This window comes from Myiozetetes cayanensis, unplaced genomic scaffold, assembly GCF_022539395.1.
Source record: "Myiozetetes cayanensis isolate MyiCay16 unplaced genomic scaffold, myiCay2020 scf14, whole genome shotgun sequence".
NCBI classification, from domain to species: domain Eukaryota; kingdom Metazoa; phylum Chordata; class Aves; order Passeriformes; family Tyrannidae; genus Myiozetetes; species Myiozetetes cayanensis.
Window position 1 is genome coordinate 2,000,848 of NW_026087048.1, and position 25,128 is coordinate 2,025,975.

Consider the following 25,128-nt stretch of genomic DNA (forward strand, 5'->3'; position numbering starts at 1 on the left):
GTGGAACGTTACAGGATTGCAGACTTTTGTAACCCTCGCAGTTGTGATTTGGTTTCACTTTACATTTGCTTTGAGGGATCAGCTTTGCTCTCTTTTTCATCTCAGTTACTGACTTTTGCACACTTACCCTGAAAAAGCTCAAAATATTGCCTGAGGTTTTGTCATAAGAGTGTCTGTATAAAAACTAATGAGCCACTGATGTTTGTGGTTAAAGCACGAGGTGGAAGTTGCCACAGACTGCTGGCCCAGCTCGTGGAAAACTCCCACGATCTCTTGGTTCATCTTCCCTTATAACACAAACTTGGATGTTGTGTGTGTGTATCTGTTGAGCACTTCAGGTTTCAGTGCTGGCTTTACAGTGTTGAAGTAGTTAAAAAATCAATAAAACCTTTTTTATTCTGTTTACTGGGTGTCAGTTGATCTTTTCTGATAAATTGATAGTGATGCTGCTTTTGGTTACAGTGAGGTTTTGTTGAGCTGCAGTTCTGCCTTGGGGCAGGCAGCGCCTCGTGCTTCTGATTGCTAATAAAGAACTGAACTGGAAATAAAAATATGCAATAAGGTGGTGCCTGTACCCTCTTTTGCTACAGGGTAGTTCCTGGAGGGAAGCAGGCTGGGTGTGTGGGTGTTGTGCTGCCCAGTTCCCCTCAGAATCTCTCCTGGATCACTTCAGTGCTTCCCACCCTCAGGCTGGTGTGGTTTGAAGCTCCCTCATGACTGTTTTTCTTGCAGTTATCGCTGTGATGACTTCGTAGTCAACGATACCAAGCTGGGCCTGGTACAGAAGGTCAGGGAGCACCTACAGAACTTGGAAAAGTGAGTAGCTCCTTTGCATCCAGACTGCTTTGGGTGGACTTGCAGTACTGGTATTTATTGTTTTATATGTGTATATGTACCTAACATGTATGTTTTGGTGCTGCTGTGTGGGGGGGACACTGTGGATGTTTAAATAACCTCTTCAGCACTGAGAAGCAGGAGGTGCAGAACAAATGGATTTGGCTGATCTCATATGTCTTGTGTCTCACACAGTAAATCTTGCAGAAGCAGCACATGATGAAACAGAAATTTAGATATCAATTAACTGCCTTCCCAGCTAGACAATAATTACTGTCCTTTTCCGTTTAAATGGGAGAGATTTTTCAGAACAGAACAGAAATAGGTTTGTTGAAAAAACAGAGTAAGTTTGGTTTTTTTATCAGAGAAATTGAAGTGAAAACAGAGGTGGAAGTAGCCTTCATATTAATTATATAGTTTGGTTTGCAAACCAAAAGATCATTTTATTATATATTTTCATTCTTTTCCACTATCTTTTGGTGGCCTTCTCAGGTGTATAATGAGATGTAGAGATGGTAAAGGGTAATGAGAAGTGCACATTAGTATTTTGGAAATGACCAGGAGATCGATCTTTTTGGGAGGTAAATGATACTGTGGAGTCTTCCATTCTGTGTAATGACAGTTTTTGAATGTTTGGAGGGCTTTCTAATTAAAAAAAAAACCCAACCAAAACAACAACGAACCAAACAAAAAAACCCCAAACTAAAAAAACCCCACCCAAAAATCCAACCCAAACAACCTAACTGAAGCTTGGAACAAGTTTTGGTTTCACTATTAAATGACAGAGAAATCATCAACTCAAATAATTGAGGGGCCACAAATTTCCAGGGATGTACAGGAGAGTAATTGTTCTTGTAACTTAGTGTTTTACACACATGTTATAACCTCGTGTGTTTATTTGAGTGAGAGAAGTTGGCTGTAACACAGAAGTGTATTTTGGATTTTTGGGAACTTAACTTCATCCTGATTTTCTTGAAGTTGTCTTTCTGATGGTTCTTCTGACAGAAGTATTTTATGGAAAATTCTGTGTGAATTATTTCTTCTATGAAGGGAAAAGATCAATATTTTAGGTGACAAGTAGCCTGCTCCTAAGGCCACTCTTCAGGCTTGTGTTGCAATTGGGAGGCTGTTTGCTGTCAGTGACAACTGATGGCAGATGGAATCAGCGTGGTAAACATGAGGCTCATTGTCTGCTGCCCATTTCACACAATGCTCTGGTTTTATAGTAAATAACCTCCTTTAATTACTTTCCAACAGTTCGGCCTTTACATCAGACAGACATAGGAAAAGAAAACTATTGGAAAACTCATCTCTGAACAGCAAGTTATTAAAAGTAAATGTAAGTATGACAGATTCAGGACAGTGAGTTTGAGGGGTTTTTAGAAGCCTGTTGGGGATCATAGTTGGCCTAAACTTTAAATTCTTACAGTCACCCACATTCTGCTTGGTGCACTTTGCCTTTCTCATCTTCTGACCACACACCCAGAAGAGCCCCTTCACACAAAAGCAGGTTTGACACTCTGCTGCGTTTCTGTTTCGTTTTTATTTTTTTTTCCCTCAAGTGCAGAAGGCAGAGAAGCAGATACACTCTTTTGGGAGGGGGTATAAGAGTAAGTGTTGGGAAAAAGGATAAAATTGTAACGATTTTATTAAAGAGCTTAGTAAAAGTTGCTTTCAGAAGGAACTGTGGGGTAATCTGAAAGCTTTTCTTCTTCTCATTGCATCTTCCTGGGGCTCAGGGCAGCGATGGCACCAAAGGGAGCTGCAGCAAAAGCTGCCTCCAACCAGGGAATAATTCACTGAGAACAAAGAGAAGCTGCTCCTGAGAGGAGTGTGAATGGAAAGAAGAGGGTGGGATGTGAGCAGTCAGCTGCTGTTTTGCAAAGTCTGGAGGGGTTTAGTTACTTTAAAAAATGCAGTACCTACAGTCAGTTTAGGGTTCTCTGCTTCCTGTACTGCAGGGATTGAGGAAGCCTGGGAGAAACAGTGGGGGGTTCTTACTGTGTGTTTGGAAAACTCCAAGTCACTCAAAACCTGAAGAAAAATCCTAGGCAGCAGAGAAGACAGAATTAGAAAGCATGAACTAAATGCTGCCTTTATTCTTTGTGCTGTGTTCCCAGTTTTGTTAATGCTGAATATTGCCTGTGAGAACAGATTATCTTTTCACTGTTGGCACGTGGGATCCTTATCTAGAAAAGGTGGGCACTGATGTGTGCTGGGTCAGTCTGGGCAGGAGTGAGAGAAGAATATGCTGAGGACACTGTGGTGTTTGCACTGTGAGATAAAACTACAACTACTAAAAGAGTGTCAGCTTTTAAACTGTGTGAGAACAATGAAAAAGGCCCCCAAATGTGAGGAGCTTTCAGTGTGATATTCTGTAGGCAATGGAACGTGTCCAAGTGTTGCAGATTGAAGAGTCATCAATGCAGCATTGCCCACATTTCTCCTCCCTGCCCACCCTGAAGATTATTTGACAAAAAGCAAGCCCATCTGTGGGTGACATTGTTCTGGACTGTAAATGATGTGTATTTTGCTTCTCTTCATTCAACATATTGCTTTTTCTTTGCACAGTCTAACTTGACTGTTTCTTTCTCAGATAAATGCTGTTGTCTTGTCTTTTTAAAACCCTCCTGGCCACCACAAAACCCCACTGAGACTCAGACTAGTGCTGGTGACTTAAAAACAACCTGGAGGCAGCCACACTGTGCATGGTAGACGTGGGAATAGATGGATGAGGATTGGCGTTCTCATTTTTAAAAGGCACTGCAGGGAAATTGCCATCTATTGGAGTGTGAATGTTGAACATATATACACACAAATCCTTGGCAGGAAGAGCCTGTGATTAACTCTGTGTTGTCCTATTGTAGATTTATTTGCACAGGGGAAGGTGTAGTGTAGTTTGCTGTTGACAGGAGTGAGTAAGAAACAGGTTTCATGTCAAGATGGAGCTTCAGGGTAGTTTGAGCTGGTGAGGTGGTTGCTTTGTGTTTGGAACTGCACTCAGGGTAGTTGGTTATTGTCCAGATGTGCCCTTAACTCCCTTGCTCTCCTTTCCAGGGAAGCACCACTGCCCTGTGTGCCACTGGCCTGCGGAACCTGGGGAACACGTGTTTCATGAACGCCATCCTGCAGTCCCTCAGGTACTGCGGTGTCCTGGGATGCAGCATTCCAGAGGGAACCTGTCTGCAACACCTGCCATCACCTCAGCAGAACAGCAGGCTGCCCTGCACTGCTCAGGCTGTTGAAATACAGTGGTGTTTATGGTCTCTGGGAAAGCAGAGACAGTCTTTGAGGATGGGTTTGATGGAAGTGGGCGGGAGAACAGTTGGACTGAGCTGGTAGACTTCATTTCATTGCTGCCAGGCCCAACTGCTCTGCAGCTGTCCTTTGCCTCCCTCCCTGGGAGGCTGAGTTGGGCTGCAGCAGAGCTCAGCAGTCTCTGCTCTCTTTTGCACCCCTCAGGGTTCCCTGCAGGAGCTGAGGCACAGCTGTGCCGTGTTCCATCACTGGGGCCCTGGTGGCACAGGTCAGGATTGAGAGGTGGCAGCAGACGTGGAGTTTAAACCTCCTCAGCAGTGCAGTCTGGGTTGTTAGGAAGTGGTACCTCAGTCATGGTATCTCCTAGTCAAAGCAGAGCCGAACTGTAATTGTTTTAGGTAGCTGGGATGACAGTGATGTTTACAGATCTGCTCAGTTACTTACAGAAGAGGAGTGTTTGCTACAGGATTTCCTGTGTCTTGAACTGTTCCTGATTACTATCCTATATGGAGTTGTGTTTCTGCATTTCAAAGAACAGGCTCCAGAATACATAACATTGTCTTCTTTCTCTGCCCTCGAAGGATTTCATTCACATTTCCTTTTTTTTCCTAGTAACATTCAGCAGTTCTGCTGTTACTTCAAAGAGTTGCCTGCGGTGGAGCTGAGGAATGGGAAGACGGCGGGGCGGCGAACTTACCACACCAGGAGCCAGGGGGACAACAACGTGTAAGCTCTGTGTGCTGGGCAGGAAACAGCCTGGGCAGCACAGCCACCACACACTTCTGATGGTGCACAATTCACAGGCATCACGGTCACAGGAAAATCGCTGTCTGTGCACAGAAAGAAACTTGGATCCCTTGCAGTTGCTGTTCCGGGTCTGGTGCTGCAGGGAGGGCGGGCAGATACATCAGAGCTCTGGAGTGTGACTGCACTTTAATAACGCTCAGAAGTGCTGGTTGGATGTGCTCCAGACATTGTGCTACTTAATTCCAGCTAAAATATGGTCATGGGGATGTGACTGCAAGTCAACATACTGCTACTACTACTACAAAAAATAATTAGAAGTGATTCACAACCCGTGGCTTGTTAGAGCATTAAAGGAGTGATGTCAGCAGAGTCTGCACTAAAATGGCAAAAGGTAGAGAGATTTCCATCTGAAATGTAGTTTCCTGACCCATGTGTCTCTCCAACATTATGGGTAGGGATTTGGACATGAAATCTTTGAAGGTGCTGGAAAGGGTATTTTCCCAGTCATTCCAATCTTAACCAAGCTAATGTTTGATACTGGTACCACTGAGTGAGTAAACCTCTAAGGGTTATAACACAAACCCACATTAAACACTAACTTTTCTTTTCTTTCCAGTTCATTGGTGGAAGAATTCAGAAAGACACTCTGTGCTTTATGGCAAGGAAGCCAAACTGCGTTTAGTCCGGAGTCTTTATTTTACGTCGTTTGGAAAATAATGCCAAATTTTAGGTAAGTTTGGAACAAAATAAATAAATAACCACACCAAAACCCAATATTCCTGATTGCAAACTTGTATTGCTGGTGTCCTGCTCTAAAATGGGCTGCATCTGCTTTGAAAAGGGTCTTTGCTTGGATCTACAGTTTTGTGTCCCATCAGTAGTGCTTGCTTTTCTTCCTGCCCTTCTGCCACAGGCTGCATGGAGCGATGTCAGGGAGGACAGACATCTCACATAAGGAATAGCAGCAGTTGTAGCTCTGAGCCAGTGCTCCAAAGGGTGAAAGAATCAAGATAATGACTGGTAGTAAGGGCCAAGTGCAGGGTGTTGACAGAACCCAGCTTGGCTGCAATAAGAAAGTGATGTGGTCAGATTAAAAAAGATACAGCACCTACAGGCCTAAATGCAAACACACTGGCTGAAACTTCCTTGATTCTCTCAAAATACCGTAGTTATCAGCTGGACATGAAATGAGGGCCATGAGAGAAGAATCCTGTGCATAAAATAGGCGTTTTGTGCCCCTACTGACAAAGCAGACAATAACAAGAAAGGGGAAAGGTTACCAAAGTAAATCGAAGTATCGTTCCTCTCCAAGGTCTCCCTGTCCTGGCCCCTGAACCTCTTTCAAAGGAGCACTGAAAGCTGTTAGGATATATTGTGCTGAAGGTAAGTTGCTCCATGTTCTCGGGTAGTAAAGATGTTCTGTTCTCTGTTGTACCTCCAGCAGTGCTGAAAAGATGCTGTGACCACACCTGCTCAGCGAGTAACCCGAGCAACACAGCCCTGTTTATTCTGCTCTTCACACCCCTACTTAGTTCCACTTGGCTGATGAGAATCAAGGAAGTTTAACACCAGTAGTTGCAAGCAGTGACCAAATCATTACAGGCAAACAAAGATCACCCCTAATGTCCATGACCAGGTTCCCTGTATTGCAGTCTTCACTATAATTCTTGTTAGAGTAAGGGAGGAACCAGTTCATTAAAGTTCCTCAAGCAAATTTTCAGCACTGTGGGTTCTATCACAGCTTTGAAAAGAAAAAGTGCTGTTTGTTGGGGTTCTCCCTCTTCTCTTTTTATTTCCAGTTTTCTGGGAGCATGTCCATGATTCATGGATAAGGGAACTCATAAAATTAAATTGGAGAATAGAGTCAGCTGCTTAGCAGGTCCCCACTTCCACACGGTCCAGGGGGAAAGAGCTGAATTTGTTCAGTGCTTAATTGCACCTTGTAAAAGCTCATGATGCTGCCATTCCAGTTCTGCCTTGTGCACTTCTTGGGAGACTGGGAGAAGCCAGAAGGAAAGAGCCTAGTAGCATGTTAGCAGCAAACCAGCCACTTTGGCATGTGCTTTTGAAACCTGGAGTGGGGGGACAGGGGGAGGAAACAGCTGGAAATGTGATTTGTTTCAAAGACATTTCAGCTGCCTCGGAGGACTGCGAGTGCTGCTGCCCTCCCTGCCCCTCTGTGCCCCGCTCTGTTTTCCTGTGACTGTCCCTGTTTATCTCCTGTCCTCTTGCCAGTGGGAAAAAGAATGTTGGAGGTGGGCTTGAGTTGCTCCAGGTGGATGGAGATCAGTGTTGTTGCTCAGACAGACTGTCAGAGAAACTGTGCTTTTGCTGAAGGGCTTTAAGATCACAGCTAATTCTAAACAGTGCATTGTCCACATCATCCTGTCCTTTTAAAGGTCTGTAATCTCTACTTAGGCTTTTTAACCAATCCAAAGAATTTTCCATCTATAATTAGCATACTTGTGTGCAAGTATAAATACATGCACCAGGAGCACAGCCAGCCACGTGGAATGATTCCAAAGGTTTATTTCTTCCAACGTGTTGCAGAGCAAGTGTGCCACGTACTTCAGAGCTCTTTTGTGAGGAACTTATTGTCTAAAAGATGTCTGAAGCAAAGACTCTCCATAAATTTAATCTTCAGCTGTTTAATGTGACTGGTTGTATGCTTACTGAAGATATCTGTGTTCAGTAAACTAAGCAAATCCTGTGTTACCTCAGCAACTTCAAAACTGTGCAGAATTAACGTGCAGCTTTGGAGAATTCGGTGTCACTGCTTTGTTTCAACAAATGTATAATATTATTGTGCGACTCTGGGAGAGTGAGTCCTGGTTTGGGCCTGCTGAAGCACAGCAGTGTTCCTGTGGGCCAGTTTTCCTTCCCTTGTCAAAGTTAAGCAGTGCTGCCCGTGTGTCTCAGGGTGCTGTGAGGTCTCCATGCACACTCACTGATTTATTTGAAAGCTGCTGGTTTGGCAGAAAGCATCACTGTAATCCTACAGGGTGAAAAGGCTTTATTTCATTTTCCTGCTGTTACCCCCTAGCAGTACTTCCACAGGGTGTACCTGTGTCCTTCCCTGAGCACATCAGCCTCACACTGCCCAGGGTCTGCTCTGGTTCCTCTCCAGCTCTGGCTGCCCTGCCATGAGTATCACAGGCATTTTTCCCTCCCCTGAGCACTGGCATAAAAAACCCATTTGTTTTTCTCTCCCAGACATTCCTGTGTGACAATTACTGCCAGTACTTAGGTGGAGTAGTGAAGGGGAAAAGGGGCAGGGGAGGCCTGATAAAACAACCTCAAAGAAAGGACAAGAGGAGGAGGCAAAGCCAGTCCTGCTCTGCAGGGATTTGGGTAGCTCGGCCTACAATGGCTTGCACATAATTATGTCAGTGCTGCACAAAGCTGTCACTGTTTCTATGGATGCTTTCCTGCTTTGTCTCAGTGTACAGCTTAATGGCAAATGAACAGCAGTTGTTTGTTGAATTTGATGCATGATTTAGCTTAAATAACTGTAAAGGCACATTTCCCCCTGATGGCTTCTCTGTTCTCCATAAGTGTTGTTAGTGGTGAGATAATGGTGGTGGAGCAGCGTTGCTGCTGAGGACAGGGCACATCTGAGGCTGGAGCCCCATCCTCCCCATTCCAAATGCTCCAGAGATGCTCTGAATGCCCCACCATTACCTCCCTCTGCCAGGAAATTGTGTGAGCTATGCAGGGGAGGTGTGCAATTCTGAGCATGGCTACACCATAGAAAAAAGGGTGCTCTTGTCTTAATTATTTCAGATTTCATAGTGTTACTGAAAGGTGCTTATGGAAAACAAACCCTGAGATCAAATTCCTGCCTTTGGTGGGAGGGGAACAAACAGGCAAGCAAACACTGGGACCTGCCAGAGTGAGTGGGATCAGCTGCTGAATGAAAACCACTCACAAATGTGACTCTGAATCCTACATGAATAATACATGTAGTGGTACCTTCCTTTTGACTCTTACCAGGTTTGAGAATACAATCTCTTGCCCATAATTGGTGGCACGCTGAGAGCAGGGAGAAACAGTGCAGTGTGTGAGTGGGATTCCTATGAATCAACTATGTGGATCAAATGCAGTCAGTGACAAAGCAAGTGGAGGGGGAGTCACTGTTACATCCTGTACTTTTATTAACATGATTCAGTCCTGGGGTGCTGCTGGCTCGGACTGGGCCTTAGTGTCTTATGTTAACCCAATTCCTGAGCAAAGGGAGGTGTCTGCTGCTCCCTGTTGTTTTCTCTTCCTTCCAAAATGCATATTCCTAAATGTTTCCCCCTCCTCAAAAACAGATGAGCAGAGAGCATGAGCTGCAAAGGACCAGAACCAGTTTGTGCAGACATTGCTGTGCTTTCCAGAGGCTGCTTGGAAAACCTTCTGGGTACAAATCACGTGTGTAAAGTCTGCTCAGGAGGAGTGAACAGCCAAAGGTTTTCCTGAGCCTGGTGCTGTGTCAGCAGCAGAGCAGCCTGGCTGTTTTGTGATGATGTTGCTGTTGTCCCCTCTCTCCCCAGGGGGTACCAGCAGCAGGATGCCCACGAGTTCATGCGTTACCTTCTGGACCATCTACACCTGGAGCTCCAGGGCGGCTTCAACGGCGTCTCACGCTCAGTAATTCTGCAAGAGAATTCCAGCCTGTCTGCAAGCAACAAATGTTGCATGTGAGGAGGGGCTTTTAATTTCCTCAAAGCCTTAATCAATGCCTTTGTACGTGGGGTGGCCCTGAACTTTCCAGTTGGGGTTCCTTGTTTTGGGTTTTACAGGTGCCTCTGTAATTTAAGAATTGCGAAGCTGCAGGTTATGAAGGGTGAGCATCTGCAGGATCTGTGTCCTTTCAAAGGGCAGTGTCTCAGATCAGCAGTTTCCAGAGGTGTCAGTGAGCACACAGGCTAAGTTGTTAAGGCATTTTAATAATAAGGGTGATGGATGCCCTGCATGTTACAGGAGCAAAAAAAAGGATGGCCAAGTGTTTGGATATTTGACTGGAACAAAGCTCCTGGATTAAGGACTGAGCAAAGCAGTCACAGTTTGCAGTCAGTTGTCCTGCACATGATCATGCTGTATTTGCATATCACTTGACAGTTACAGCTGCTGCTTTTTTATCTGGATAGTTTTGATTTTCATGTTACTGTGTACCTTGAAACAGAGGGGTCATTTTTGTCTTTCACTCCTCTCTCTCTGTACCTCTCAAAATACTGTTGTGTCTGAATTCTGTCCCAGCTGTGTTTGCTCTCGGATTCAAACTGTCACAAAGCCTTTTAATTTGCTCCAGGAAGGAACGTTAAGTCAGTTCAGCCTGAACATTTGCTCCTTGATCCCCTACATAAAACTTGAGGGAGTTTTCCCTTGCTGTGCTGATGGGGACAGAGGAAGCAGGCCTGAGAGAGGCAGGATTTTGTAGGTGCTTCATTAGGCAAAGCCTGGAGTTCAGACTGAGCTCTTCACTGCATTTATGTTGTGTTACTGATGCTTAAAAACCCCCACAGAAGAATCTTAAAATGTTTGTAGAATTGACATGTGTTTGAAAACACTGGAAGCATTTTGAATGTCAAAATCCAGGGAGAATTTAAACTTTGTTCGCCTGTTTACTCTAAATTTGCCTTGAGAGTGGCTGTGGAGAGGCAGGGTGAGGTGGAGTCAGCTGTGTTCTGCTGAGGGCAAAGTAAGGCCACATGCACTTGAACACCTGCAGGAAAGTAATAAATGTGCTGCAAACACTCTCTCCTTGTGCACCAGTGTGCCTGGGGAGCCTTTTCCTCCTGCTCAGGCAGCTTTCAGATGAATTGTAAAGGTGTAGGTGGGGTGCACAGGAGCACAGGGTTCTGCAGGCCTGTAGTGTCAGATCTGCCAGCACAAACCAGCAAGGTCAGTTGTTTAATAACCTAACTTAAATTTTGTTTGGGTTTTTTTAAATTGGATTATGAGAAGCAGGCCCATTACATAACCTGCTAAAAAAATGAAGTAGGAGAGCAGTGAAAGCTTAGAGAGCAGTGATGATGATATTGCACGTTGTTTATCATGTCTTAATGCAACTTGAGCTGCCCCTGGCAGTGAAGTGCAGAAATGTGCCCCAAGAATTCAGAAGTACTTGTAACAGAGTGTCAGATTGAACCAAAAATATGCTTGAGCTACCTCGAGGAGGGAAGAAATTTTATTTCAGATACAGCTTTATTTACAGTGTCAAAATACTGTACCTGTGTGATCACCAGGTACAGCTCCACCAGAGAAATGCAGCCAACTGGGATATTGCCCCACTGAAAAGGCTGAGCATCTGCTCAGAGCACACACAGCTCACCCTTTCTTTAGCTACAAGGTGAAGCAGAAGTTGTGTAGCCACTAAATAGCTGTTGTGTAGCCACTAAATGTCTGCAGGGAGCAGTTGTGGGTGGATGCCCCCAGTCCCTGCTGCCCACGGACAGACAGCTCAGCCCAGCAGTGGGAGGTGTAAACACGTACCAGGCACGGGAAGTTGAGCTCAGACACTGGGACTGACTGTACCTCTCTGATGTGGTTTTGTCTAGAAATGGAGCATCTACTGTTGTCACAGCCATTTTTGGAGGCATCCTTCAAAATGAAGTCAACTGCCTAATATGTGGGACTGAATCTAGAAAGTTTGACCCATTCCTAGGTAAGGTGCCTCTCGCTTCCAAAATACCACGTGACAGAGGGCAGGAAACAAATCTGGGGCTGGATAGATGTAGATGTCACAGGACTGAACCAGAGTTTCAGCCTGGAAAGACCAGGCATTGTTTTATTCACATTTCATTCATTTCTGTTTTAATCTTTGCTTTTCCAGACCTTTCCCTAGATATTCCAAGTCAGTTCAGAAACAAACGTTCTAAAAACCAAGAAAGTGGACCAATGTGCACGCTACGAGGTAAGGGAGCCTGGCCAGGGGAATCATCACCAGGGCTCAGAGTGTACTCAGAGGGCTGGGAGGTGCCAGAATAATTTTCCATGAAAGCCTTACCCCAGTCACCGTGTCTTGACCATGCTCTGATGACCTGGGGCCCGGGAGTGCTTCAGGAGGTCACTTGAATTTGCAGCAGAGGTTTTTCTCTCCAGTCAGAGCATTTCTGATGCATCTCAGTCTTTCCCAGCAGCACGAGCCCTTGCCCACAGGAGGGATGATGGCTCTGGGGGTTCTGCTTGTTAAACAACAAATGCAGTGCAGCAGCTTGGGCAGCAGCTCTTCCTGACCCTTTACAGCATGGTAATTTCTACAGATGTGTCAGTGTAGTGGCTGCAGATTGTGAAATACTAATATTGCCTCTGTTCACTTCATATCTAAAGCCAATCCACCTTTCAGAGTTGAACATGCTGCTTTAAGAAGTCAGTCAGCTTTCTTTGAAACCAGCTGTGCTTAATGTTGGGCAGAAGTTTGTTGGAAAAACGGAGATTTTTGTGAATGCCTTTTTTTTTTTTTTCCTCTTAAACTACTTACAGGTGTTTTCAGGAACATGTTACAACATGGCATTGTATTCAAACACCTTAGTGCACAGGTGGATATAACGAGAGTGAGTGCAGCCCATGCTCAGCTGTGTTGCTGTATTGGTTGTATTTCATGTTACAGAAATGGCTCTGTCATCTTCACTCAGGTTTCTTGGTGTGCTTGTGTTCAGTGCTTTTGTACCTTGCTCTTTTTCAGATTGTCTTCGCAGTTTTACAGACCTGGAGGAACTTGATGAGACAGAGCTGTACATGTGTCACAAATGCAAAAAGAAACAGAAGTCCACCAAAAAATTCTGGATTCAGAAACTACCAAAGGTTTGTGTAGGCACAAAAAATAACGGTGTGACCTTGGCACAAGGGAAATAATGGCTCAGCCAGCACCTGGCCCTGCCAGGCTGCTGCAGGGCCTGAGCCCATCCCTTGCTGTGACACTGCCTTCCCCTCCCTGTGCCCTGCAGGTGCTATGCTTACACTTGAAACGCTTTCACTGGACAGCATATCTGAGGAACAAGGTGGATACATATGTTGAGTTTCCCTTACGAGGCCTAGACATGAAATGCTACTTGTTAGAGGTAAGGAGGCTCACCAGCACTTCCTGCACACTTTTGTTCCAAATTTTACATTTATTACAAATTACAGTAGGTGCTCTTGAGATTTGAAGAGTTTTCTGTTTTTCCAACCACAGCCTGAAAACAGTGGCCCAGAAAGTTGCCTGTATGACCTCGTGGCTGTGGTGGTGCATCATGGCTCAGGGTGAGTACTGGAGCTGTGCTGGCACAGACCTTCTCCCACTCAGGTACATGCAGAGTTAATGAAGGGTTTTCTGTCCCTGGATAATGGATTTTAACTGCTGGAAATAAGCAGTAATTTATGAACTGGCATGGAACTAAACTTAGATTACCTTCAGATGGCTCTGTACAGTTACTGCTGTGAATGCCCACGGGCACTCCTTGGGGTTAATGACTAGGAGTGTGAGGTGGAATGAAAACAGCCTGGCAAGCCCTGAACCAAGAGAATGAATCAGGGGGCCTTTTAGGTGATGCCTCATGTTGAAATTCTTAGTGTAAACCAGAAAGTGCATGTGCACTTGGGCTAAAGAAGAGTGTGTGTGCTGAGATGGGCACTGTGAAAGCACTTTATTAACCCACTAATAACCCACTATTACCTGTCCTCCCCTCAGTCCTGCCCCAGGGCTGGCTACTGGTCATATTTTAAAGTAAAATTGGTGGGTGTTTTTTAACCTTTCCCAGCCCTGACAGCTCTGTTGAGAATAACAGGAGTAGGGACAAGACAGCTGTTTATCCTGAGAGAAGCGTGTCCTTGTTGTTCAGGCAGTCACTCTCTGGGGGTGAGCTGTGAAAGGAGTTTTCTTAAAGAAATTAAACCCCATCAAGACCTTGCTGATACCTGAATTGAAGTCTCAGTTCTGTGCAGAAAGCCCCTCCCTTTGCTTTCTCTAGAGGAAAGGTCTGAACTCCTGGATTTGACTGCTAAGGGCAGCCCATGTAGTGACACAAATTTCCTTCTTGATATTCTGGGAATAGGTTTGTTGTGACTGCTTTTGGTTATATTCAGGCAATGTGAGTGTCTCCAGCCTGAAATGGGGAAGATTTCTGAAAACAGAGTGCAGTGAGATTTTTATAGCTAATGCTTGAATAACAGACAATGGACTGGATTTGTACCTAAGCAGATGTGAAGTTCAGTGTTGCAGGAAGCCTTGCACAAAAGCTATGGGGTTTTATATAAAAACCCCTTTAAACTCCTCCCAGTAAGTGATTATTTTACTTAATATAAAATCTTAACTTGGAGCTGCACAGCTCAAGCAGGGAAGCACCTTCCCAACTGCTGTGGGGGCTGTCAGTGCCTGGTTCCTGGCAGTGTCTCAGCCCTGGCAGGCAGTGATTGGGGTGAGGTGCTGTGTGTGACTGTGTGCCCCTGGCAGGGTGTGCTGTGTGACTGTGTGAGGATCAGGGTTGTACTCTGTGTGACTGTGTGCCCCTGGCAGGCTGTGCTGTGTGTAACATTGTCTCTCTGGCAGGGTGTGCTGTGTGTGAGGATCAGGGTTGTACTCTGTGTGACCGTGTCTCTCTGGCAGGGTGTGCTGTGTGTGAGGATCAGGGTTGTACTCTGTGTGACGCTGTCTCTCTGGCAGGGTGTGCTGTGTGTGACTGTGAGGATCAGGGTTGTACTCTGTGTGACTGTGTCAGGATCAGGGTTGTACTCTGTGTGACCGTGTCTCTCTGGCAGGGTGTGCTGCATGTGTGACTTGTGTTAGGATCAGGTGCTCTGCAGACGTCTGGTGTGTACGCTGTCTCTGGCAGGTTGGGCTCTGGCATGAGGTGTGCTGTGCGGGTGACCTGTGTCAGGATCAGGGTTATACTCTGTGTGACTGTGTCTCTCTGGCAGCATCAGGGTTATACTCTGTGTGATGTCGTCTCTGTGGCAGGGTGTGCTCTGTGTAACATTGTCTCTGGTAGGATCAGGGTTGTACTCTGTGTGACCGTGTCTCTCTGGCAGGGTGGGCTCTGTGTGAGGATCAGGGTTGTACTCTGTGTGACCGTGTCTCTCTGGCAGGGTGGGCTCTGTGTGACTGTGTCAGGATCAGGGCTGTGCTGTGTGTGACGCTGTCTCTCTGGCAGGGTGGGCTCTGTGTCAGGATCAGGGTTGTACTCTGTGTGACTGTGTCTCTCTGGCAGCATCAGGTGACCTTGTGACGTGTCTGTCTGGACTGTCTCCTTTGACTGTGTCAGGATCAGGAGTTAGCCACTCTTGTGTGACGCTGTCTCTCTGGCAGGGTGGGCTCTGGCCATTACACGGCGTACGCGGCGCACGAGGGCCGCTGGTTCCACTTCAACGACAGCACTGTGACCCTGACGGACGAGGAGACGGTGGGCAAGGCCAAGGCCTACATCCTGTTCTACGTGGAGCGCCAGGCCCGGCCCGGCGCCGACAAACTCTGATACCTCCTTCTCAGTCTCACTTATCGAGTCCACCGGACAAAACATTTCCATTTCTCCATAAATACTTGATCCAAGACTTATTGATTTCATTGTGCACTTTGCAATTTCCTCTTGTGGGTTTTAGTTTTGTTGTGTCGATGGTAGCATTTGACTTACTGAACTTGGACACAAACTAACTTTTTTTTTTTTTTTTTTTTTTTTTAGTTATACCAGAAAACCTCAGCAGATTTTGATTTGCTGCTTTAGTTGTGATAACTCGATTTTTATATATATAGTTTCATGAAATAGTTATTTGACTTTTTTTATATTAATGTTTTCAGTTCTCACTTTCTAAAGGCACATTTACATCCAAGAAGCTTTCTGTCCTCCTTACGAGCAAGATAAATGTGCTTCTGAAGAGCAATACAACTTCATGCTGTTCTCAGTGCTGTCACCTAGATATGATTTAATCTCTTTCAATCAAGGAATTGTTTGCACGTCCTCTTTTCCCTCGTGCAAGAAACTTAAACAGTGACCTCTGACCAATCATTCTTTGTCTGCAGAGGAGAGGAGATGTGGCATCATTAAGTAGACCAGGTAATTGCTGCTATATTGGTGTGTATTCAGGCTGCTGACTTTCAGGAATCGTTGTAAATAAACAGTTGGTTCAATTGTATTAATACTGCAATTTAATTCAAGTATTCCTCACGTATGCCCTACCCCCCACCCACTTCAAATTTCAAAAAACTCTTAAAATCACCTGTCTAAATTGTGTTGAGATGGATGGTTTTCCAGCAGAGCCAGTGAGGGAGGGGTGAGCCAAGCCTGCAGTGGAGCTGTGGCAGTGGCACCTTGGCTTAGTCTCTGGGTGGACACTGGCAGTGGGATGCAGTTCCTAAAACTCAGCCACGTGATGGGGAAAAGACTTGTGCTAAAAAGGCAACCTGAATTTTAGCTGTCCTGCTCTTCTGAACAGTGCAAGTCAGCAGGATGAAAAAAGGTGGGGAGCAGAACCACAACTGCACAAGGCAGGAGTGTGACACAAGGTGTGACATTTGCCAAGTGCTGCATTTCAGGTCTCTTCCCTCAGCCCACCCTTTCTGGCTGGCCCTTTGTGCCAAGCAAGGAGCTGGGCACTCCTCACATCTCACAGGGGTGGGAATGAGAGTAAAATATACTTAATGTATTGAGTCACACCCTCAAACAGCCCCTCTTAGCTGTGTTTTTTGTTAGCAATAAAATAGAGGAGTCTGAAAACACACAAGAACTCAAAATGTGATTCCCCCAGTGTAGTTCCTGCTTCTGAAAGCCCTGGCAGGGTGGAGGGGCTGTACAGAGACCAATCACAGCCACATCTTTGGGACAGGGGCATTCTGGAGAGCTTTTACACAGCATCTTAAACCAGCAAAGGGAGAAATTGGCTTCAGATAAAACTGCAGAGAGCATTCAGCACAGCCAGTGGTGGATGAATATGGAACTGCAGCAGGTGAAAGCTGTGGGGTATTATTGGATTCACAGTCACATATGTAAGGATGTTGTCTTTTAATGAAGCTGAACAGCACACAGAACTGCTCACTGCTTTAAACTGTAGATAGTTTGTCACCTTCCACGTGTCCCTTGCAGGCAGGGTGTGGGGCAGGAAAAGCAGCATCAGAGCACGTTATCCCCCTCCCTGCTCACAGCAGCTGGGAAGGTGTGTAGATCCCATCCAGAGCTGCATTTTGTCTGCAAGCTGCTTGGCCTGGAGCCCTTTAGCATTTTCCCTTCCTTTGCCAATGCCAAGCCTAAAGTGCAGGAGCTGTGAGCCAGCAGCAATTTACCTTGCAGTAGTCAGGTGTGTGCAGTGTTCTTGCAGAACAGTGATGTAAATGTGCCTTTCTGTATTCTTAGAAATTTAAATTTGTAATCTTCAGCAACATTCACTTATTTTAATCAGCTTCTACTTTTTTTTTTTTTTTTTTTTTTTGGGTCAGAGTTCTGTTCTCACTTCCTTCCAGTCCCTTTTGTGTCTGTAGCAGCCAGGCTGGGCAGGGCTGTCTGCCTGGCCTGGGCACTCAATGCAATCACAGCAGGCGTGTCCTGGCAGCAGGAGCTGCCCAGGGCTCAGCCATCTGCTCTGCTGGAACAAGGACACTGCAAAGCCTTTCCTAATTTAACTTTCTCCCACTGCAAACCCAGATGGACAGTATGAACAGTTTGTTGTGGCAACACAAGTATTTCTCTTCCTGGTGGAGAACTTTGCTTATCCACTGTATTCTATTCAGTGTGGTGTCAAAAAAGAAAAAGTAACTGAGCACTGAACCAGTAACATGTACTGCACCTGGCCTAGTATTACATTTTTAACCTTACTTGTATATCCTATATTTATCTACTAGCTCGTGGGGGGGGATATCTCTTTCATTTAAGCCAAATGTTTCTTTTCTACTTACTGCTGATCATAATACACACTAGGCTGGCAAGAATTTTTTTTCTTGCTTGTGACTCTGCTCTGCAAGCAGCAACTGCTCTCTGCAGTTCAGAGACTTGCATCTTTTTCACCAAAATTTGTCCCATCAAAGGTTGTCCTTTCGTTAGTTATTGTTTAGCCACGTCTACAACTGGAGACAAGGTTTATGATGTCAGACAAAGTGCAAACTGTCCAGCTCTCAGCTGGCAGCAGGAGAGTGCAGGACTGAGACAGGCAGGGACAGTGGACTTGGATGGAAAGCAGGAGGATTTGTAAGGATTTTAGTCCAGCAATGGAAAGTGTAACACGTGGTTGTTCCAAAGTTTCCCCCACAATGTTTCATTACTGCTGTGTCTGTGTCTTACTGATGAGGTCACTGGCACCTTGGCAGCGATTCCAACGTGCTTTAGGATCTCCTCAAGTACTGTAGTGCCATAGTTGTAACTGTTTACCATTAAACTCTTGTGTGTAATTTTCAGTGAGGATTTACTGACTGTGCTCATCTTGTGTGTTTCTGGAGCGTTTCCAGGCTGAATGTGAATTATATCTCATCACACAGTGTGTTTATGGAAAATGTGCCATTAAAGTGTCTCCTTTCCTTAGAACGTGAAACTCCTCTTGTCCTTCTCCAGGCTTGCAGAACAACTTCAGGGTCAGTCTTTGAACACAGGGAAAACAAAATAAAGCCACTGAAGTGTTCCTGACCATGAACCACCTCTACCCAACTTAGCATCTAAACCCAGACAGGACCTACCATTCAGGGCTGTTAATTTTTATGTCAGATTGTGGTGCACCCAACTCTGTCAGGAGTCCAGCCCAGCACTGCTTACCCTGTCCTGCAGCTCTGCTGCCTTGGTGGGTTGTTGTCTTCTGGGGTTGGTTGGGGTGTTTTTTAAATAATATTTTTAAAAATAATATTCCTGTACGTGTAACAATCCTGAGCAGTGTCAGCTGTTCAAACCTGCTCACAAATAAAGGTAAGTTCTTGGAAGAGCTGAAAATGCAGGTATGAGAATGAAGAACAACACCTGCTGGGACACCATTTAAGCTGCTGTTTTCAGTGACTGCCTTGCCTGGTATGTGAAACCTTGTCCCTTCCTTGAAGTACTCCTGGCACTGTCCAGAGCCTGGCTCTGAGCAGGAATGTCCTTCTCATTTCAAGGAGAAGATTAAATGGCAGAGGGTGTGAAACCAAAAAGACTGGCGGTTGTTCAGCCCAGCTTACTGTACACAGAAAATGCTAAAGAGAGAAACCAACTGCAGACACAACACCAGCATTTCCCCAGGACATGGAGGTGGAACTGCAGCTGCAAACACACTTCAGGTCTCATTTCTCAGAGCTGAATCTCTCAGGGTAAGATGGAAAAGGTGAACTTGGGTCCCACTCAGCCCTGTCATACATGAAAACACTCCTAATTAACATGCACAGGTACATCAATCTCCCAGCTATTACAGATGTGCAGGCCACTTGTAAACCCCCCCTCCCGAGCTGTTCTGCTGTTTCTGTCAACCCATTTGTTAAATGTTTTCTCTTGCATTTACACCAGGCAGAAGATTGATATAAAATGCCTTAATCTCAAGAACTGTTTTACAAACATGAAAATTCAAGGGCTATTATTGCTTTTAAGTCCAATTTGCTGTCACTATTTTTTTCCAGGAGCAACTTTCTGCTCCAGTTTCTCCAACTACTGGAAAACAAACACTTGTAAAACCATTTCCATATCTCCTTTTTCCACCAGAAAGTGGAAAAAAGGTGTCTGTGGTGACAGAACTAAACCTACAAAACCAACCCAACCCAACTTGTAAACCTCAAGCTAATAAAAGACATCTATTTAAAGCACAAGCCCACAAGGAGCTAAACACAGCCCTGCTGTTCCCAGGAGTCTGTCCTGTCCGTTCCCTCCTGCAGGAGGGGGGACACGGCCAGCTTTGTTTATGGGCTCAGAGCCCAGCCCCAAATAACTGGGCAGGAAACTGCCCACAGCTCTGAGGCTGCAAAGTGAAGCTGCAGAGGGTGTGGATGTGCTTAAAGCACCCAGGGAACCTTTAGCTGATGTTTGGAGAGGTCATTATCCAGTGTGACAGTCCCTGAACATGAAGTAGAAGAAAAATCCTCAAAATAATCAATGAACAAATGAAGGCCCCAGTTGTTGTAAACACTAAGTGCTGCTCCTAATGGGAAAGGCTGGCAGAGCCCTCCCTGCAGCTGTAGCTACACCCCATCCCCACTCGGGGAACTCCCAGGAGCCGTGCTAAACTCCAAGGGGAAAGAATCCCTTTTAAGGAAGCATTTGATGGCAGGCAGGCCCTGCTGTCCCCCAGCCCATTCCAGGCCCTTGCAGAAGGGAACACGAGCTGAGTGCAGTTGCTTTGCCTTTCCCTTCCCTGTTCCGAGCTGCTGCACCAGTTGTTGGCCAAAAATAACCCCCATTCCACGACCATATATGTGCAGCAGCCCCTCCAGCCCCATCTGCTTCCAGCCCTGCCATGCACATCACCCAGCTGAACCGGGAATGCCTCCTGCACCTCTTCTCCTTCCTGGACAAAAACAGCAGGAAGAATTTAGCAAAAACATGTCACAAGTTGCTAGAAGTGTTCGAGGATCCTCTGCTGTGGTCTTTGTTGAACTTTCATTCTCCAGTGGAACTAAAGAAGGATAATTTTCTCCTGGGACCTGCTTTAAAATACTTATCCATCTGCTGGTATTCAGAGAGAGTCAAGGTGTGTAACATTGAGGACTGGATGAAAAACAGTTTCCAGAGAGACTTCTGTAACAGGCATGAGAACACTGTCAGGGATTTTTTACTACAGGTTTGCAACAGGTACGTTCTTTGGGTGTGACTGTGCAGGTTCCCTGCCTTGAAATGAGTGAAATGAGAGAAGTGAGAGCTTCTGATGACCTTATTTTTAAAATACTCCATCCAATCTGCCTGAAATGGAGCATGAAGTACATGAGGGCTTTCACTTTACAATTTAAATACAATGTGAAGTTCATGTGATGGTGGTAGTAATGAATACTTCATATTGACTTTCCTTAAGTCTATTTTTTCTATTTTTTTTTAAGAATGACTAATTAATATGGGGAAGTGCAGTAGTGCCTCCCACACTGCTGCTGACCTGACCCACAGCACTCAGGCAGTGGCTGGGGGTGGGTCAGGGGAAAGTCACGATTTCAAACAGCAAATACATCATAACAGCCATGTTCATTAATCATCTTACTAAACATCAGGTTTATTTCTTTCTAAGAAATAAGTATTGCTTTTATACTGAAGTTTAGCTCGATTAAACTACACTAAGGGAGGAGAAAGAGGAAAAGCAGCCCTGGGTGCAGAGCATTTCTTACAACAGCTTTGTTTTACAAAGCAGCTCTAATCCAAGATCCACCCCGTGAGGAGGGGGCAGTGCCTGCCCTGCCAGGGTTCACCCCAGTGCCACAGCCAGCCCTCGGCCCCAGCAGCAACCTGAAAAAAGCCCAAAATCCTGGGATACCAACAGGACACGATGTCTGGGGAGAGGCAGCACCAGAGCTCAAAACAAGGACTGGGGTTCAAAACAGGGCGTTACATTCCAAGTACCAAATTTCAGAAATAACTGTTCTAGAACTGATAAAAATCTGGATTAATAAATAAGCAAAGGATCAGCACACCTGTTCCTGCAAAGGATAACACAAGCAATCATGGGAAGCATTCCAACAAAACTCCCAGCATTCAAATTAAACATCCAGCTTTTCTCCCTGAGTTGGAAGTACTTTTGTTCTGTTGAAGGCTCCAGGGATGGGAGGTCAGAGCCTTTCTTGACCCTGGAGCTTTTTTTCTCCAGCTGTTCCTCACTGTAGAGTAACAAACCAAGCCCGTGCAGTGACGTGATCTCACTCACTCCCTCAGCTCCAGAGGTGAGGTCAGGCAGCAGCAGGGACGGGGTGGGGTGTGCAGAGGAACGTGCTGAGCACCCGTTTTTAAGGACAAATGACCCCGTGTTTGCCCCCCTGCTGTTGTACCCCTAAAAGCACGTGCTGTAACACAGACCTGCCCGTGGAGGAACAGGAGGCTGTGCAGCTGAACTCACACCTGCAGAGGTGTGAGCAGGAACCAGACACTGCACTGGGTTGCAGGGTGGGCACAAAGAGCTGCTCCAGGTCTGGCTCAGGGACAGCCAAGTGGAAGTAGCAACAGCCTTTCCTGAGCTTCCTCAGGGCTCCCCAAGCAGCTCAAAATAAAGCTTTTTCCATTTGCTGCATCCCTGTTTGCCAGTGGAGTTCTCACCACTTTCAGTGACCCAAAGGAGAATTTAAGACCTGTGTGGGGTTCAAACAGCAACACTCTTAGGTAGCAGCTGGCACCACCCCTTCAGTAAATCCAAGGAGCTCAAACAGACCTGTAATTCCTGAAAATCCAGAGTGGGAGTGTCCTACCTGCCCACATAGAGCAGTCTCTTCTCTCAGCTGTCCTCACCTTCCTCCTGAAATCAATCTCCCCACTGTCTGTGCCTGAATGAATCTCATCACAGCACCTGGCAACTCTCTAAGAAAACACAACAGAGCTGCAGCTCAAAGAGGCCCCCACAGCCCCTTCTGCACTGCCAGCTGAGCTGGAGGTGCTGCCACCACCACGGAAAGCAAAGGAGGTAAAGCTCTGCCATTAGTAAGGATTAAGATGTCCACGTGCCCCCACCTACTCCTGCCTTCGTACCCCTGCTGACGAAGAGGGGTATCTCTAGAGTTCATGTTTACTCCTGACACCGTCAGGGTTTATTTCTCCCACCATCTCACCTGTTGCCATCGTGTCTCCAGGTGCCCAAACCTGCTGTCCCTGACGCTGTCTGGGTGTGGCCACGTCACAGATGACTCCATCCTGCTGCTCCTCAGGAGCTGCCCCAAGCTGAGGACGCTCAAACTGGAGAACTGCGCGCGGATCACGGACGGGACCCTGCGGGCAGTGACGCTGCACGGGGGGGCCCTGCACACCCTGCACGTGGATTTCTGCAGGAACATAACACAGGCTGGGCTGCAGACACTCAGGGAACAGCGTCCTTCAGTGATGCTGAGAGCAGAGAGAAGTGCCAGCATGATCCCAGACAGCCAGCCAGACAAAAAGCTGATGCTTGAAAGAGCATCCAGAAAGCTGGTTCAGCTGTAGGAGCAGCAGATTGTAGAGTGAGTGTCATCAGGGGGGTATTTCACCTCACCAGAGCTCTCCTCTCAGGGGCCATGAACTGTGGCACTTCCCTGCCTCCTGGTTAAGTCCAAACAAATGGCTGGTTTTGTAAAGAGTGCACAGGGAAAAGGCATCTCCACCAGGAAAAAAACATTTGCTGTTGTTCCTTGACGCTGGAAAACCCTGCCCTGCTGTCACACAGTGCCAGACCTGCCCCACGCTGCAGCTGGGGTCCCTCCTGGTGTGGGTGATGAATGCACCTCAGGAGGGAGCAGCAGGATGTTTGATGGAGGACAAATTATAACTTGAAGAGCTCAATAAATTTGATGGAATTTAAGGAAGTTTCACATTAGTCTGACAAGGAGCAGTGAGTTGGATGGCACAGTTCACCTGACCAGTGACTGCATGGGAAAAACAAAGAGTTGGAATTGAGGTAGAGTGATCCACACAGAGAGCCCAGAACACAGAGATGAAGGAAGAGCCTCCACTGAGGTTCCATCACAGGGTTCAGAGAGGACCCCACGCTCAAAACTCCTCCATAATGGGCAGAGCAGGCACTGAGTCACTGTGGGATGGCCACAAAGTTGAGGGCAGAGTGATCACCAAATTTCTGTTAAAGGGCATATCCATACAAACATTCCACCTGCCAAGGGGGTAACCACTCCCTGTAAGGTCTTTTCAGCAAAAGCAGAGTACCTGTCATGCAGCACTGCCTTAGTGATTCCCAGGGGAGATCATTCACCAGGCTCTGATTAAATGAGGGGTTCCATGCACCCAGCACACAGGCTGACCCCTGCATGAGGTCCTTACCCAGTGTAAGATACACCAGGGAATCTTTCCAAGCTGACAGGAAAGGAAACACAACATGAACAAATGTTGGTTCAGAGAACTGACCCACAGGAAAGGACAGGGACTGACAACCTGTGGCTTCAAATGCTAAATTAGGGACACACTACAGCCCAGCTGGAGATAAACACCCATTTCTCACTGCAAAGAACACACCAAGGAGCTCTTTTCATCCCAGCCCACAAGGCTGTCCCTTTCCTGGCTGCAGCTGTGCAGGTGATGCTGTGCCATCACCTACAGAACCTGACACCAAAGGCTGGCACAGTTTCACTCTGCTGTGGAAAACTGGCTGTGGCACCCTGGGTTTGGAGTGGTATTGGCACTCAGGGCTGTCACACCACAGTCCAAGACTCTTTTCTGCCCTTCCCAACTTTTCCTGAGGAGAGTTCCATGTTTCTGAGTGTCCCTCCCTGTGTCCTGCAGTCGCCTGACCCAGCTTTGACTCGAGGGGCAGTCTCAGTCTCACAGCCCAGGAAAAACTTCACTGTCACCAGCTGGGAGCTCTGCAGGGGTTGTTTGAATTACAGCATTTCTCAAGCCCTGTGCTTTACCCTCTGTGAGCACATTCCCCAAGTCTGCTTCCCATTATTTCCCATTTTGTTCAGCAATTCTGGTGTGAATTCAGAATTCAGACTCCTGGAGAGCACCACAAAGTCCTGCCCATTCCTGCTGACTCTGCAGCTGAACTTGTGTTTACCTTAAATACCTTAATAATAATAATAATGGCCAGTCTTCGCGAGCGAAGATCCGGGGAAGGTCTTTCCACCTTCCAGCCTGCGCATTGGATTTTTTAGGTGAGACACAGTGTGCGCGGAACTGAGCCCACCCTTTAATCCTAAGGTTCATCTGCCGGGGCCAAGCGAGCTTGGACGGTGGCAGCGAGGTCCTTAGGACGTAGGTGGGTTGCCTTTAAGGGCTAACGAGCCCCACCTACCCGGGAGTGGCCCTGACCGGGAATCGAACCCGGGTCTCCGCGTTGATAGCGCGGCGCCTTTACCACTAGACCAGCAGGGGCTCCAATACCTTAATGACCTTAAATCTGTCCCATGCAGCATAACCACCCAAGAACCTCCTGCTTCCCAAGGCAGGCAGATGATTCCGTGGGGAGCACCGGTGCCAGTGCAGCTCCCACATCAAACAGGCCCAGGCTGCACATGGAGCAGCTTCACAACCCCTGGGTCCTCAACAGTCCCAGCCTGGACCCCAGTGAAGCTGCACAGCAGTTAAAATTCTGGTTTAAATTAAAACCCTGCACAGAGCAGGAACATCTGAGTGTGTGTGAGTGTCCTTAAAGCAAACTTAGAAACACTGATTTCTGCAAATCCTGCTCTGTCCCACAGGGAGTCTCCACCTCTCTGTTCCACAACAGACCAAATATTCAGTATTTTATTACAGCAGCACAGCAGCTCCTGGGCCTGAACCACAGCAGGCC

General features: G+C 46.5%; 2 protein-coding genes across 4 annotated transcripts in view; both read left to right on the forward strand.

The window, feature by feature from the left end:
* USP3 (ubiquitin specific peptidase 3) overlaps nt 1–18,302 on the forward strand; it is a 38,527-nt gene extending 20,225 nt beyond the window's left edge. For all 3 annotated transcript variants that reach the window (XM_050309142.1, XM_050309145.1, XM_050309143.1), the window contains exons 4-15: nt 733–816; nt 2,092–2,173; nt 3,892–3,974; nt 4,705–4,818; nt 5,456–5,569; nt 9,375–9,521; nt 11,382–11,488; nt 11,657–11,737; nt 12,509–12,627; nt 12,771–12,884; nt 12,998–13,065; nt 15,107–18,302. In XM_050309142.1, the coding sequence (XP_050165099.1) occupies nt 733–816; nt 2,092–2,173; nt 3,892–3,974; nt 4,705–4,818; nt 5,456–5,569; nt 9,375–9,521; nt 11,382–11,488; nt 11,657–11,737; nt 12,509–12,627; nt 12,771–12,884; nt 12,998–13,065; nt 15,107–15,272 (1,279 nt within the window). In that variant the 3' untranslated portion in view covers nt 15,273–18,302. The remainder of the gene's footprint in view (nt 1–732; nt 817–2,091; nt 2,174–3,891; nt 3,975–4,704; nt 4,819–5,455; nt 5,570–9,374; nt 9,522–11,381; nt 11,489–11,656; nt 11,738–12,508; nt 12,628–12,770; nt 12,885–12,997; nt 13,066–15,106) is intronic.
* A 156-nt stretch (nt 18,303–18,458) lies between these two features.
* On the forward strand, nt 18,459–24,666 carry FBXL22 (F-box and leucine rich repeat protein 22). The gene is made up of 2 exons (XM_050309173.1): nt 18,459–20,519; nt 22,487–24,666. Exons 1-2 carry the CDS (start codon nt 20,185–20,187, stop codon nt 22,830–22,832), a joined length of 681 nt encoding a protein of 226 aa, XP_050165130.1. The 5' UTR covers nt 18,459–20,184; the 3' UTR covers nt 22,833–24,666.
* The last annotated feature ends 462 nt before the right edge of the window (nt 24,667–25,128 follow it).

Coding starts and splice junctions, on each gene's coding strand:
- FBXL22 (XM_050309173.1), top strand. CDS start 20,185: ATGCACATCACCCAGCTGAACCGGGAATGCCTCCTGCACCTCTTCTCC. Junction 20,520..22,486: donor TTACTACAGGTTTGCAACAG/GTACGTTCTTTG, acceptor TCGTGTCTCCAG/GTGCCCAAACCTGCTGTCCC.